The sequence below is a fragment of the Athene cunicularia genome (genome assembly GCF_003259725.1).
Source record: "Athene cunicularia isolate RWA chromosome 3 unlocalized genomic scaffold, athCun1 chr3_part1, whole genome shotgun sequence".
In the NCBI taxonomy this organism is placed as follows: Eukaryota; Metazoa; Chordata; class Aves; order Strigiformes; family Strigidae; genus Athene; species Athene cunicularia.
In genome coordinates, this window is record NW_020799097.1 from 39661654 (window position 1) to 39677525 (window position 15872).

A 15872-nucleotide genomic window follows, 5' to 3' on the forward strand; every position below is an offset into this window, starting at 1 on the left:
ATTCAGCAAGGAATTACAGAATATCCACGCCTGAAAGACTATCCAGTAACATGCTCCTTGTGAAAGTCCCAGGCTGCAGAAACAATTACACCACAGAACAGTTACCATTTTCCTTCAATAACTTCTTCCTCGAAGCTGATAGTGTCAAACCATGTCATCTGTATCCTGCTTTCACAGTGAGACTCACCTCATTTCAAGGAATCAGATTTGAATACTGACAACCTTAAAACAATTTATCATTTACTTCTGGCTTTCTCAGTTTTCAGGAACACCATCGACAGCCACTGCAGTTGTCAGTGCAGGCTCATGCCAAGCTCGGCCTCGTTTCCTCTTATTCACAAGTACAACTGCAAGGTTGCTTCTCTAGCACATGAAAACACCTCTCAGAGTGGATCGGGATGTTCTTAATACGGTACTTTCATCAGTAATCAGTTGGAAGAACTCAATTTTAGAAACAGAATTCGTGTGCAAAGCGTGCAACAAGAAATACAGTTTACATTTGGTCATAGTGTCCTATCTTAGTTATGCTACCATAACTCACACTGATTAGTATACTTACACACACACACACACGCACACACACACACACACACACATAGATATTTATTTATATACACGCTCACACAATAAGAAAATGTCTGACAATAATTCCTCCTCTTTTAGTGAAGACAGGAGCTCGGCATCTCAGGCTCTGAATCTGCTTAAACCCGAGATACAGGAATGCGACACACTTCAAGTATACATTGACTGCACAGTGATAACATCGCACATTGAGTCTGACACATGCTGTCTTCAGTGGTCCAGCACCAGCACGTGGCTTAAAACCAGTTGCCTGTTAAAAGGAGCCAATATCCGGGACCTTTGCTTTTCAGTGTTCGTATTCATGCAGCGCCCAAGGGCAGGGCAATAGTCTGGAAAACCATAAACGTCCTTCTGTATAAACGCAGTGGTATTTAAAAGTCTGAACCAGTGCATTCCTCTCTTACATTCCTCCTCTATTCCTTTGTTGCTGTTACTCTCATATGCACGTGAAAGTAAAAGGTAGTGGGGAAATAATTTTAGTAGAAGAATACAAAGCCTCTCCTCTAAGTCCACAGAAGACCACTAAAAGTGTAAAATTTCCAAAATAGCTCATAGGAATTCTTCAAATACAGTTAAGTGTTTTCAATGGGGTTTACATATCACGTTTCACATTATTTCCACAGAAGTCTACCTTATCACTTTGTTTAATCAGACAAATATCAATAACACATAATAAAACAGCATACAATTCACGGGACACGACACGTTTTACAAAATCTCTAAAACTCAGCACTGCCGCTTTTGGAAAGAATGAAAAACTCCTAATACTTACAGACATGAAATACACTTCACATTGAAATGAACAGTATGATTACAAGGCTTTTTTTCTTATCTGATTATATTGGTTTAGGATGCATTAGTTTTCAATTAGGTTTCACAATTTTTCTTCACACCCCCAAAAGAAACCGTTGCTAACCTGTTATTTTCTCTGTGCTCTTTCAGGAAAGTTATTATTCAGTAAACACTTTCTGACAAAAAAATTTTGGAAAATTTAGCTTAAATCCCTAATTGTAAAACCTGAAGAACTGGCTGATGGTGATGCTCTTAACACAATCATCGCTCAGTTTACAATGACAAACCAAAAAAATATTACAGGAGGGTACAAACACGTTAAGCCACGGGTTTGGTTTTCTCTGTTGTTGATTTTTTTTTTTTTAAACTAACTCCTTTTCTGACAATGCTGAGAAGTCTCTGACTTACAACGCTTCAGCAGTCGTGTCTGTGGAGACAGACATTGTAACTTTGGCAATCTTAACTGTGCTCTTAATGCAGCTCTCGGCAGCCCTGTGCACGTTCCCTGCGTTGTTGGCATGTTTGTGCTGGCAGTCAGACTCCATGCTGTTATCGAGGGGCTGTGCAGTTCCTTCGCAGGTGGGGAACATGCTGCGGAAGGCATGTCGTAAGTCCTTGCTCCTCAGAGCGTAGATGATGGGATTCACTGTTGAATTCAGCAAACAGAGCATGCTACAGAAGGCAAAGACAGTCTTGATGAGCTTGTTCATTTTCCCAAAGACATCGTACACCATGATGGCGAGGAGTGGGCCCCAGCATATGATTAAAACGACTAGGATAAGGACCAAGGTTTTGGCTAACCTGATGTCCATACGAGTTTGATCAGGCCTAGTGATCTGTACCTTACCATCCTCCGTAGACTGAATGATTATGCTTTTCTGCGTGCCCCGCTGAATCATGCGAACAGCGTGGCTGTGAGCCTTCCACAGTATGTACATGTAGGCATAGACAATGAACAGCAAGAGGACGCTGGTGACCCCGATCCAGAACATCAGGTATGTCTCATCAATGAGAGGGAATATGTCTGAACAAACGGAATTGAGCTTTTTGCAGTTCCAGCCGAGCAGAGGAAGAACGGCTATTACAATAGCAATGGTCCACATCACACAAAATGCTACGACAGCCTTTGGTCGGGTAACAATCCTTTTGTAAGCAAGTGGCCTGTGTATAGATATGTACCGGTCTATTGCCGTGAGGAAAAGGCTACCTACAGAGGCGGTGAAGGAGGCTGTAACTCCACCCAGTTTGAACAAGAAGACGTTGGGGCTGTCCTTCCGGTGGAAAACATGGAAATCCACAAAACTGTAGACAAAAATCACGCTGCCCAGGAGGTCAGCCACAGCCAGGCTGCCGATGAAATGGTAGGAGGGTCTACACCGGAGGCTTCGAGAGTGGAGGATGACGCACAGGACGAGGAGGTTCTCTAGGACCGTGAAGGTGCCCAGGGTGAGCGACAGCACAGCAATGGCCAGCTGCTGGCTGGGGTTTAGGATCATAAAGCACTCCATATCCATGAAGTTCTCCCCACACTGTATGTTCTCCTCATTATCCTTAAATGTGGACAGGGACTTGTTGTAAAACTCTGTGATGTTGACCTGATCTGAGGGAATAATGCTCAACAGGGGATCATCTCCCGCAGTCATTTTTTCTTGGAAAGGATCACCCCTGAAGGAAGAGAGAGGGAACTTCTGGGGGTAGTATCCCAGCTTGGACGCCATGTCGCCTTTCATGTCTTCGTACTGGATATCGTTGGAGCCCACGTAAAGGAGATCTGTAGTGATTGTTCGGAAAGTTGTATCTGCGAGGCCATCTAGGACTGACTTCATAACCCCAGTCTTGTTGGCTTCAGAGAGACTTGGGGGATGGAAAAATGCATCGGAAGAAATCCTAGAAGGGGAAAAGATTAGACTTCATTAAGATAAACAGGGAGACAAATTCCACAAACAACTTAGTTGAACTGTGTCAAACTAAATCTACCTTTCTCTTGTATTCAATGCAGGCAGATCTAGCATTTGTCACCTGCAGGAATCAGGGTGAATCAAGCACTTAGAAAGGAATCCCCTGGATTTCACTAAAACTGAATTACACTAAGAAGTGACGTGAAAAACGCAGGCACAGGGAATTGAGTATTCCACAAGAAAGTAATTTTCATTTCTCATCAAAACATTCCGAGCTGCTCCACCAGAAAGATATTTTTCTCTAGACCTGAGCTTGGCTTCTGATTGCAAAGTACGTTGGAAGACCAATATTCCTTGGGCTTGCTTCATTTAGATAATAGCAAGTGCCACTGCAGGAGCAGTATTAAACTGAATCATCACCTTCACTGCTTTTCTTTCAAAAGGCACTGAGGGTTTTGAAAACCTGACAACAGAGAGGAAACGGGTAAAGAGCCATGCACTCGTACGTTCTACAGCTCAACCAGTATGCCTATATATTCACATTAGCTTGTTACAGCAGTCTGAAGTCTACTAACATTTACTCTGCAAAGACAAGGATCTGGATATACCTTCATTATTTGTTCCTTCTGCTACATGAACCAAGGTGACTGGGATGTTCGGGCTATATGGGGGAGGTCAGTTGTTACCCAGCCCTGGCCACAGTTTCAGGAAAGTTGACCAGCACTGCTAAGTCAGTGAGTGCATCAGTGATCCACTCTGCATAGATCCAAAGCCTCAATCATGGCACTTCATGCTTGCCTAGAAAAACAGAGCACCAGGTTTAGGTCAGAGTGCAGCTCTGGCCAAAAGTCCAGGCAAAAGGGACCAGGAATCACTGCTTCTGTGAGAAACATGGAAAAGTAACTCATCCCACTGGGACATCCTCAAAAATATTCTGTCCCCTCAGAAATGGGGAGCCGAGCAGAAGGTCCCCAGGTAGCTGGTGGTCTCTGAGTCCCATCATGTCCAGCCTTTGCTCATGGATGGTAATTAACTTCAGGGTGTAACTCCTGGTCAGGGTACCCTTGGGAGAGCACCCTCATCAGCATCTGAGCATCTTATATGCATCAACATGTATGACAAGTCTTACAGATGTGCTCCTTTATGTAACTTTGCCCATATAACATGCCTTGAATATGCATTGAACATCTGCTTTAGGGCCCCCTTCCTCTGCCAGAGTGGAAGAGAGTGGTCTGAATGTAAATAAGAGCCAGAATCATTGGTTTGGTGTGCTGCGGATATTCTGCATCTGCTACGGGACTTCTTGATGATTACATCAGCAACAGGAGCAAAACCAAGCTTCTTCATGCTTTTGGAGTGGAGGAAATTGTTTGTGACACTCAGGAAATCCCAGATGCCATATAAAGGCTTGTACTGACTTAACCTGTTCACTTTACACAGCTGACAATAAACGGCCACAAAGGCCCTAAGATATTATCCGCCAAAACCCGGAGTACTCATCACCTCAACTCCTAAAGAGGAGACCTCAAGAGTAGGTACCACACCTGTTTTTCCATTAAAACTAAAAGAAAAAAGGATTCCTCTCTACAACAGACCAATACTTAAAAGCAGAAGAAATCATGAGCATTTTCAAAAGAATCAGAGATAATTTGGCTGATATTTATACTGCACTTACACATAGTATCTGAACACTCAAGACTTTGTCCATAGTTCTTTGAAGTTTTGCATTTGACTCAGCAGGCCTGGGCACTGAGTATTAAAGGGAATATATGAACTTATACCTCCAGAAGATAGTGCAGCTCCAGTGCTGCTAACAAGGATAAGTGTAAACAAACCTTACCAGGACAGTCTAACACACAATACATACTGGCTGTGTCCGCTTTTGCAGACATTGTTTGCTCAGCAAATAACAACATAATTATTGAACAAACAGACAATATTAAGGAATTTAATTATGAGGGCATGAGCAGTGAGGGAGGGAAATATCACTGAAGTACATATTAAAAATGAACAGCAATAATCTAATATGTAAGATACTTTTTTTTTTTTTTTTCTAGAAGGTGCTTTACAGCTGTTCCTAGTAAAATTTGCAGATGTTGCATGTTGCAAAGATGATCCTGCTGACAACTGACAAATCTGCTTTGGGTGAAGTCTGGCAACTTTAAATTTGGCATTATAACACCATCTTAAAACCAGAAGTGAAGAATGTGTTAATCATTTGAAAATTACCCAAAAAAACCCTAAATATAACAAGTAGTTCTATAAACATGTAAAGATGGCTGTGGTATTCTGTTATTCCATCTTATTTCTGACAGAAGAAAGACAACCATTTTAACGATTAAAGCCACAGACCCATGTCGAGAAGATTATGTTTGAGTAAAGCTTCAAAAATTGCATGCAACTGCACACTTCTGCTAGACAGACAAACAAATTGTTATGAGGTAACTGGTCCCTGCTGGAATCATGTTAAGTATAGACTTCCTTGGTATAAGGTGCAAGCCTCCGTGCAACCCCTACCTTTATTTGAAATACAAATGAAAGAACACAAATTCCTGTGTGCTCTTTTGAAGGTGGCAGTCAGTTATGTGACAATATCACTATGCATGCATATGCTGTGCTAACAACATGGTTAATGGGATCAGGAGAGGCAAGTCTTACCCTGAATTTCAATGATTTTTTTCCCTCTGTATTTTTACATTGAGATTATTACAGTAATTTCCACCTTATTGTCTCTGCAAAGAGAGTTTTCTTTGAGAGTACTTGGGAGTTCATTAGTGGTGTAGTTTAGGCTTTGGGGGATGCAGCTGTCATTAATCTTGTTTTTGTTTGCTGCTGGGAATATCATAATTGGAAATTTCTAGCAGTTTGTGTGCATGCACCTATTCAAGTAGCAGTTGATTTTTATTAAAGTTGCAGTAAAACAGCCATTCGCTTGATCTGAAATCGCAATTTACTGGAATTTCGTTTATTTTAATTTAGATAGTAGCTTGTCCCAGTATAAACTACAATACGGAAATGCACTGAAGTCACCAGTGAGATTTTCCATGGCTGTCTAGTGAAAACAAGACCGGACCTTTGGCACTGCAGTTATCAGGAGAGTCCGGGTCCCAGTCTGAGACATTGCATGATCTGACATAGACTGAAAAGTCAATGACAGAAGCAGTGTGGTTTTTTTTTCGCTCAGGTGCACGTGTCAGTCCCACACAAATTTTGGCTCTGAGCTCTTCTGTCCAAACCGCGAGTGGCAAGCAGGCACTGTCCATGAAAATGGGACACCCCATGCCACACTGCAGTTGGCTTCAACACAATCCAAACCCAAACCCATACTGCCCAAGACTCATGGTCATCTCTACATGAAATACCCTGGGAGCCTCAGTGGCTTCTCACAGGCTCCCTAGAGGACAAGGGTCCCCTGCAGAGATCCCTCCTCTCTGGATGGGTCTGGGGTGACAGCTGTGTGCCACAGCAAGGTCCCCTCACAGGCAGGGCAGCAGCAAAGGAGAGCCTCCCTGCCCTGCTGGAACGCACTTTTCGAACAGAGCCTTTAAGTCTCCAAAGCTCTCATCTTTGTCCCTTCCTTAAATGAGCTCTACTACCTCACTAATTTTAAAACAGCTTAAAAAGAAATGAAACATTGACTAAAGATGAGGAAGAGCCCACACTGATGCCAGCCCTCAAAATTTTTGATACTGACTGCATGCAGCAGTTCACAGTAAGTAATGAATTATGATTACGGCTAAGGGTTAAACAATAGATAAAAATGTCAAGAATCTTTTATCTTGAAGACAAAACCCAAAAAACCTATAGCTGAATGCCATTTTAGACTTTTCTCCCACCAACTGGGGGCCGTTGATGGGCACTCCCAGACCAGCTGTGCAAAGTGACTGCCACTAGATGGAGTGGCTTTTACAAACACCACGTATCTCTCTGCAGAGACCTGGATTTAACTTCTTCTAGCCCTTCTTTCCAGTCTGCTTTACCTAGGTTCAGACACATGAGGTGTTAAACATCAGCTGAAGGTTGAAGACACAACTTAGTGAGGCTTTGCCCTCATGCGAAAGAATTAGTGAAGAGTGGAGGGACAAGTCTTACTACTGCCCTCCACTGTGTGGTTACATACAGCCTTCAGAGAAGCTTGGATGCTATCAGAATATAAAGACCCCTTAGGTAAAATATAAAATATACCATATGTAAAAGACTGACAACTCATCTTGGGCAACAGGGAGAATTAGACCTCCCCTGGTCTTCTTGTTGGTCCACAGGACCAGTTCACTCAGGGAAGAACATGACTTCATTAAAATGCTATTACCTATCTTCTTCTGCTGTTCTCTGGGGGAGGGCAGGCTGAAAAGTTTTTAACATCTGAAAAAAGGGTTGAATTTATTACAATTTTCAAATCAGGATGACTGATAGAGCTATTTTAACAGCCTGAATAGAAACAGTGAATATTTGCGTTCTTCCTTGGAAAGTAATTATGAGCAATACAATGATGCTACTGATAACTGCAAAAATGTTGACGTGGCAAGAAAATGAATTAAATCAAGAAAGGGAATTCCACAGTCAAACACTTCTAGCTTTTATTTTAAAAAATATTTTGATCTCCATGTCTATGCATTTCTTCTGATACCCACAGCCAGTTGAGAATAGGTTAAAGTAGGTATAATTGAAACATACTTTTTGAATGCACAAAAATGTGCAAATGCATTCTCCTTGGTTATATGTTATAAGCTTTGTAAGTCCACTGGAGAAGGGCTTTATCTTCTGTTAAGTTTGCATAGTGCCTAGTACACTGGGTCCAAAAGTACTACCATAGGACAAACAGCTGTAATTTATGTGTAATCAGCAGAAAAAGTGTGAGAGAAATGAGATCTACCATAGTCACTGCTGGCCTCCAGGATTTAGAACTGTCCTATAAAATGAAAATTTATATGGCTAATAATTACCTTATCCCATACGGCGACGAACAATACTGCTTCGAGTACAGAACAAGGTTTCTAACCCGTGGAGAAAGAAATGCGCATCTGAGAAATGGCACTCTAAGACTCAGTAACACCAAGCAAGGATAAAACACATGTTGACAAGAAAATGAAAGCAATGTTACCCCTATCCTATTTACTGTTTTACTACTCCATCTCCAACACTGTGCTACTCCTAGGATATAAATGGCAAATATGCTGTCACTCCTAATTCGGGAAAACTTGAATTAACTTCCATAGGAATTTTCTCTGCGTGAGGGATTGGGAAGAACAGACACTAGGAGAGGAGCAAATGAGGGATGCTGTCTTCTAGTTAGAGCGAGGCACTATCGGCTATGGGGTAAACTAGGGCATGCAAGCACTGAACCAAATTCTGTTCTTACGTAATGTAATGACATCTTTGGCAAGTTGAACCTTAATTAGCAAGAAACCACAGCTACATGGTTAATTAACATACCGTTTGCACACTAGCAGGATAGGGGCTGGATTGTTCTAATTTGGGGGCAAACTGCCCCTACGTGACACCCCCCAGCATCCAGCAGCTGACAATCTGAATGACAGAAACAAAACAATTGGGGAAAATAGCATTAATTAGTGAGCAACAATGTTTTTAAAAGAAATACATTATTTCCTCCCTCCAAAGTTTTGTTGGTGAGGTGCATGTATCAGTTTTAGCACAAGGAACTTGCAGGCACAGAGAAAAAGGCTGTGCCTTGCCTCCCAAACAGCCAGGGCTTACATGGGTGGCTAAGATCAGAGAGGCTCAAAAGTGAGGTTGAAGTCCTGCTTGGTTTGGTGCAGGTGAAGGACCTGAACTTTGCTCTCCTGCGAGCCAGATGAGCGTGCTGGCAGCCTCTCCGTTCTGCAGCCCGTCTCTGAACTGATTGAGTTGTTCCACATTGGATCAAGAGTTAAACATCCAGAAATAAAGGCACTGACATTCCAGCAGGCAGGGTACATCCTGGTAAGTGAGAGGCTTAGCCTGAAGCCCCTTCTCTGAATTAAGCAAACTAAGGATGTGTCTCCTACATCCAATCCAGCCACAGGGGGAAGAGCAAGGACAGCTGCCACATCTGCTTGTGAAAAAAACCCCAAAGCTCCAGAGTTTATTCAAAACCCCTCAGCTTATGAAATACAACACCCTACACACACATTTCCTACTAAGTCAGAGACAAGATGAAGGACTGAAATCACAAACCAGCAAGGGCCGTCAGGGTCACATTAATGGGAAGCTACAGCTACACGTCTGCCCAGATTTTTGGAGAAAGGAAGGAAGACAGAGGTAGCTCTCTTAAAACAATACGGGATTTTAAGATTTTTCACAGTTTACTTCATATGTCTTAATTTCATCTAAAGACAGAATTTGGGAGAGGATGAAGAGGCTTGCTGAAGTGTGAAAAGCTCAGATGACTGGGAAACAGTGAAGCAAGAGTGACCTGGTATTTGCTTAAAACCAGCTCCAGTTTAGGGACCAATTTCCCAGTAAAGCAGAGTGAACAGGTAATACGAAAAGTCTGATACAATGCTATGGTATTTAAATCTTAAAGAAAATGGAAGAGAACTCATTAAGCTGGTCAATTTTGAACTGTCAAACTTTTTTTGCAAAAGGGTTTATTTTGGATTTCAACATTCCAACAGAAATTGCTTCATTTCCAGCCTCTTTTCTAGCCATTCTGTAATGCCAAAAGGTGCAAGCGCTTATTACTGCTGAGCAGAATTGACATAAATGTTAAATGGAGAGAGAGAAGCCCAGCCAGGTGCAAAAGAGATGGGGGCTGAACACTCAGTCTCCTGGAAGTACCTAGAAGAGACAGCAGCTTAGCACACAACGTGTGTAGTTGAAGGGAGAGAAGACTTTTGAAAGAGCAGAGCAGGACATAAAAGACCCAGGCTCCACCGGATACTAAATGCTAAAGGTCCCCAAGAAGAATGTAACATCTAGAGGATGAAACTGGGGGGAAAACACATTTATTAAGGGGTGGGGGGAAAGACAACAGCTTCCATGTAAAGGCCAAAGCAGAACAAAAAAGGTCAAGAATTTGTTGCAGAAGAAAATATTAGTGAACTTTATTGAAAGAGTAAGGATTAGAGACAGAAAGGTAGCAAAAACGTCAGGCTCCAGGGAGAACTCTCATAAACTGCACAGAGTGCATGTCTGCCTCCTACTCCCCCTGCAACAAACCGTGGCCGTAACAAATTTTAATCAAAGACTTTGTGAGATAGCAAGGAAATGCTGGGAGCAAAGGTAATGCAGGTTAAGTGATTGGTGTGAAGGGGATTGGGAGGAGAGAGAACTACAGGGAACAGGACATCTCCAAGTGAGATAGGAGTAAAGCAGGGGAAAGTAAGAAAGGAAGATCCAAGTGGAAGGAGCCTCTGGGAGGCAGGGATGCAGAATTTAGGGGAACAGAAGAATTGCCTTTGTGATCAGCTTGGGGAAAGCAGATCAGGTGAGGGAGAAAACTCACGAGAGAAAACCTCCCTCCTCTTCTGAGCTATGCAAACTTCAGAGATATCTCCGTAAGATGAAGGATATAGCTAGTGGGATTTTCAGATCTCACCATAAAGAAAGAACAGACCCACTGCTCTGCAGGCAATGACTTGCTCTTTTGAAAGTCCATTTCTGATCTGTATTCAAACAGCAAAGGAAGATGCAAAGGGCTCTGAGAAGCCATCCTTGGTAAGGTCAAAGAAAAGGACAGCACTGTATGCACTGACACATGGGGCTGACCTGGGGATGCTCAGGAGAGATCAGCTGAGCAAATCTGGCCAGAGACATTAATAAAAATCAAACTGCCCAGGAAAATGAAGTACAGCATATGGACCTCAGAGGTGGAAAGGAAGAGAGAGTGCTCAAATGGAGCCACTGAGTGACCCATACAGCAGATAAAACACACCAAAAGGGGAAAAGGGAAGAGGTGTTTACAGGCAATGACAGAAAGTTAGTGCACAGAAGGGTCAGCACACATTGAAAAGCAACATCCCTTCTATCTCAGTTCTCTGGAGTCTACTTCTCCCGAAAATTGTGTTGGCAGTGCTCAGAAGCTAGGACAGGAAGGGTTTTGGTAAATGCGATGTCCCACGCCATCAGCATCAGTGAAGGACGAAAATATGCACTCCAATTAAAAAATGTAAAACATTCTTTCATTTCTGGAGCTGTCTGGCCTTTCATAATATTTAAATAAGCTCAGATAACTCTCTTCATTGCTACATTCAGAATATAATGATATTCAAATATACTGCCTTCACACACACAAACAACTTGTGAAATTATTTGCCAGCATATTAAGCCACTACACCAGATTGCTTGGCAATGGTGCATGTCTTCGAAATATGCAGATGCTTTTCTTTTTTAAAAAAAGGAGAGAGGGAGAGAAGAGGAGAAGTGAGAAAGAATTACAGTAGAATATGATATCCAAGTAGCCAGAACAACGAATTGTGGAGAGAATCCAGCCAATATTACATCAGATTTGGAGAAATAGTTAAAAGATACCGAGGGATGAGTTATGACTTTTATTTGTGTGTGTGTGCATATCTATATATATATTACTATGCATAAACTTACAGATAGACATACACAAACATATACACATGCCTAGAGGAACAACTAAAGTCTCACAAACGTTGCAGTAGTGTTTGTCATGTGTAAACTCAAATTCCCAGTGCCAGAGGACAAGCAGACAAGCTAGAAGTGTAGGTACAAAAAAATATAGGCAAGATGACTGATTTTGAATTCCCTTATACACAGCCTTCCTGGGGAAAAGCAAGATTCTAAACTGAGTACATCTGTCACTGAGATCGTGTAAAAATTATTTTGCATATATACACACGTACAGGTACCTAGATAGATATGTACAGGTACACTCCAAACCTATGCCACCTGATTTTCCAGGCACATACATGGTCTGGACTCCAGTACTGCATTGTTTAAAACAGAGGCAGAACTGACTAAAATCAGTGCTTTCTAAGAGCATGTTTCACATATTCACCACAACAGGAAGGTGGGAGCCCCCTAAGCCCCTAAGCACAAACTTTAAAAGATTTCCTAAAATGCAGAAATATAAAAATTACTCCAGTGAAGGCTGAAAGGGAACTGACAGTATTCCCTATGGAACTGCTTCTGCTCAGTACCTTGTAGTGAGTAAGCACGCCTTTCTTAAGAATATACAACTGCCATAAAACAGCTTAATACAGGATGAGGTACTATTTGAGGCCATCTAGCCTTGATCTACACAAACAAGACAACATCTGAAATGTATAAAACATCCAATTTCACCAAGTCCAGACAAAGTATAAGGAGTGACATCATACTAACACAGAAAGTAGTGAAATACCTATTTTATCTGTAATTTGGGTGTGGGTAGCTTGATCAGAAAAAAAAGATGTTCCTACTGAAGAGAGGCAGAACCGGGCTTGGTGTGTGCATCACCATAATGCCCCTGCATGAGGCACAAATGGCAGAATAAAATGTGCTCCAACCTTATGTTGCAAACCCAATCATTTTTCATGGGCAACAATAGCACCTTCGGGAAAAAGAAAAAAAAAAAAAAGTTCTTTCTAACAAGAAATTGATTTATAAGTCATTATAACCATTTCAAAAGGACAGGTCGTGGCTGGTTTCAGCAATCATTAACGAAGCCACACACTCTCAAAGAGCCTGAGTTCTAGCAGGGAAATTCTTATCCTACTGACAACGATCGGATGTGCGCTTTTTGCAACAGTACATGTCAGTTTAGAAATGGAGATGTAAAGAGCAGTACTGAGAAGACAGGTTATCACATTTTTAACTTTGCATTTATAACAAATGTTGTTGCTGTCTATCCGGGCACGTTTGCAAGCTTGCTTTTAAGTATGAGGGGCTGGCATGCATTTGCACTATAGACAGGAAAACAAGAGCAGCCTTGTTATGATTAAAAGGGTCTATTTCCCTCTGCCTTCTGTCTTCTGCGTCCATCTGTACAGCTGCTTTGAACTTGGCCAAACCCCAGTGTTAGGGTCGCCCACAGTACATATTTTAAATCATCAGCAAACGGTGTGAATTTGCTGCTAGAGAAGAGAAAACTCTCCAATTTCTTACTTAAATGGTCAATGAATGGTTTTGTAGAGCATTCATCATTTTACATAGCCTAAACTATTTGGGAAATTGCAGCAAAACATATCTAAAATCATTTACTGTTTCAGGAGACTCGGATAAAGCCAATATAGACATCTGCAAAGAAATGAAGAGCAACTACTGTTGAGAAAAATGAATTCTGCGAATGTCTAGGTAGCCGACAGCGTGACTAGAGAGAGGTCACAAAGTTTGCATCGGATAAACTACAGTAATTTCTCTTAAGACGTGCAGAAGTAGAGAAACTAGGCGAGTGGAAGACAGTACACGAGACCTGCAGAACCAGGAATGGCAATGTATTTGTAAAATTAAGGGGCAATACTAAGTGAACATATGGGTTTGGGTTCTTCCTTGCCTCAATCTCCTCACCTTCCTCTACTCAATAGAAAGGAAAGCCATCCCAGCTCTCCCTCTCTAGCGCGTAACATTTTCATCACGAAAATTCCCAGCGGGATGACAGCCTGCAAGCATTCTGGGACAGCCACATTAAAGGCTGAAAGTCAGAAATTACTTAAAATAAAAAAGTTACTTCATGTCTAAACTTTGGTTGCCCAATCAGAAAGCTGTGACCAGAGAAAGGGAAAGAAAGACTTGCATTGGCTAAGGCCTGTCATTCCTTCAGCAGAGCATAAAAGCCCTTAATGGGGTCCTTTATGCAACTGAGCTAACATAATTCACCAAAGAACAACAGCCAGGATCAAAGACACCCACCGGCTCGTCCTCACGATACTATAACCTGCTTCCATCTTCACCTTGAGTTTTAAAGGTATTTTGCTTTGATTACGGTGGGTTTAGGTGTTATCGAATGGTCGACATAAATTCACAGCAAATAGTCAATTTCTTTACCTAGCCAACTTTTTTTCCCCCCTGGCAATAGATGCCTGCTGGCTCAGTGAAACAGTTACCGCTTTTATCAATTCTGCTTTAAAATGTTTTTATTCAAATGGCTCTGCCTCTCATTCCAAAGACCAACAGATAATAAAGCAAAGCTGTTCCTGGTTGCTACAAAACTAATTTTAACCTCAAGCAAATCAGGAATTAGACATTCATCTTCTAAACTGTTTAAAGATGTTACGTTCATTTCTTTTATGGCTGATTTAATAAACTGCCTTCATAATAAATATTCCTACAATAGTCACAAGGTTTTTCCCCTTTCTTGAGAAGGGAAAACCAGTGTGGCAGTTGATATGAGGTGTAATCCAAAAAAGAATTAAGTACACCCAAGTAATTTTTGCAATGTTGCACATTTTGTTATTAAATATCACATTAAATAACACTCTAAGCCTTTGCATGATCTTGGTACATGTGAACAGCAATGCCACCCCCAGCAGAGAATGCTATATTCCTTTAAGAAAAGGTGAACAATAACAATGAAAACAAGATGATACATCTAAGGGGGAAAAAAAAAAAAAAAACAAAAAACAAAAAAAACCAAACATTACTACACTTTTAACAGGTTAAAAAAGCCACACTGTTTCTTTTGGAAAAAAATCCCAAACTTGCAGATACTCAAGAAGGAGTATTTTGTTATCTGGCTCTATGTTATATATGGAAGAAGAAAACATGTGCTGAAACTGTTAATATGATCATTTGCTGCCATACGGAAAATAACACTGATGATAATTTTAGAGAAAGAAGGTAAATTATGGACTTCATCTTCTGACACCATTTTACTTAATCAAACTGAAATCACAGTAACGAGCTCTCTCCTACCAAAGGCTTGGTACATACCTCATCCAGGGGTGTTCTCAATGGAGATTTGCAGACGTCTTTGAGACAAAAAGATGCCCATTTAAAATGAGCCCATTTGGTTACTCAGAATTATTTCTCAACATCTGAAGATTTCACATGACAAACACTGCGTGAAGTTTAAAAAGCTCACTCTTTTTCGGCAGTTTTCCCCCCAGAGCTCCGAATCTCAGACAAAAACAAACCAACCAACCAAAAACCCTACCGGGATATTCTGAAGATGCTGGATGCCTAAGTGACATCTTCTAACGGAACATCATTGCGCACAAAATCACGAACCGCCTTTTATTTCGGTTACAGCCTCAGCGGCAGAGTTTTGGGAGGAAAAGTGCACCGGCAAACCGGGCTGAACGCCCCCCCTCTGTACATCACTGGTGGGCTGGGGCGAGGGGAAAAACCCCCCGATGTCAGATAAGGTCCTGCGGGAGCCCGGGAGGCTGCCGGCTCCGCGCACAGAAGAACAGACGCGTGTTAACCATAAGGCCGCCAGCCTCCTGCACCCCCGCCCGCTGCCGGGCCCCCCTCGGCAGCCGGGGTCCCCCCGTCCTCCAGCCGGGCTCACGACAGCAAACCACGCACCCCGGGCCACCCGCTTTTGCCGGGTGGCCCCGGGCACCCCGGCACTGGGGAGCGCCGAGGAGGCGGTGCCGGCGAGGGGAAGGAGGAGGTGGGAGACTTCTCCCCCCGGCTACCTCCCCTTCTTCCCTTCCCTCCCCTCGGCGCCTCCTCTCCGACCACCGCCGCCTTCGCTCTGTCTCTTATACA

At 42.3% G+C, this 15872-nt stretch overlaps 1 protein-coding gene across 7 annotated transcripts in view; it reads right to left on the bottom strand.

Moving 5' to 3' along the window:
• Positions 1-587: 587 nt before the first annotated feature.
• CNR1 (cannabinoid receptor 1) overlaps positions 588-15872 on the bottom strand; it is a 16051-nt gene continuing 766 nt past the window's right edge. Inside the window, exons 1-3 of one of the 7 annotated variants that reach the window (XM_026845604.1) lie at positions 15090-15292; positions 8706-8798; positions 588-3261 (exon numbers count right to left, since the gene is read on the bottom strand). In XM_026845604.1, coding sequence (XP_026701405.1) covers positions 1779-3200 — 1422 coding nt within the window. In that variant the 5' untranslated portion in view covers positions 3201-3261; positions 8706-8798; positions 15090-15292 and the 3' untranslated portion in view covers positions 588-1778. Of the gene's footprint in view, positions 3262-3880; positions 4759-8215; positions 8270-8705; positions 8799-10716; positions 11541-15089; positions 15293-15312; positions 15326-15872 lie in introns of those variants that run through there. The other 6 variants (XM_026845605.1, XM_026845608.1, XM_026845603.1 and 3 more) reach the window with 6 other exon arrangements.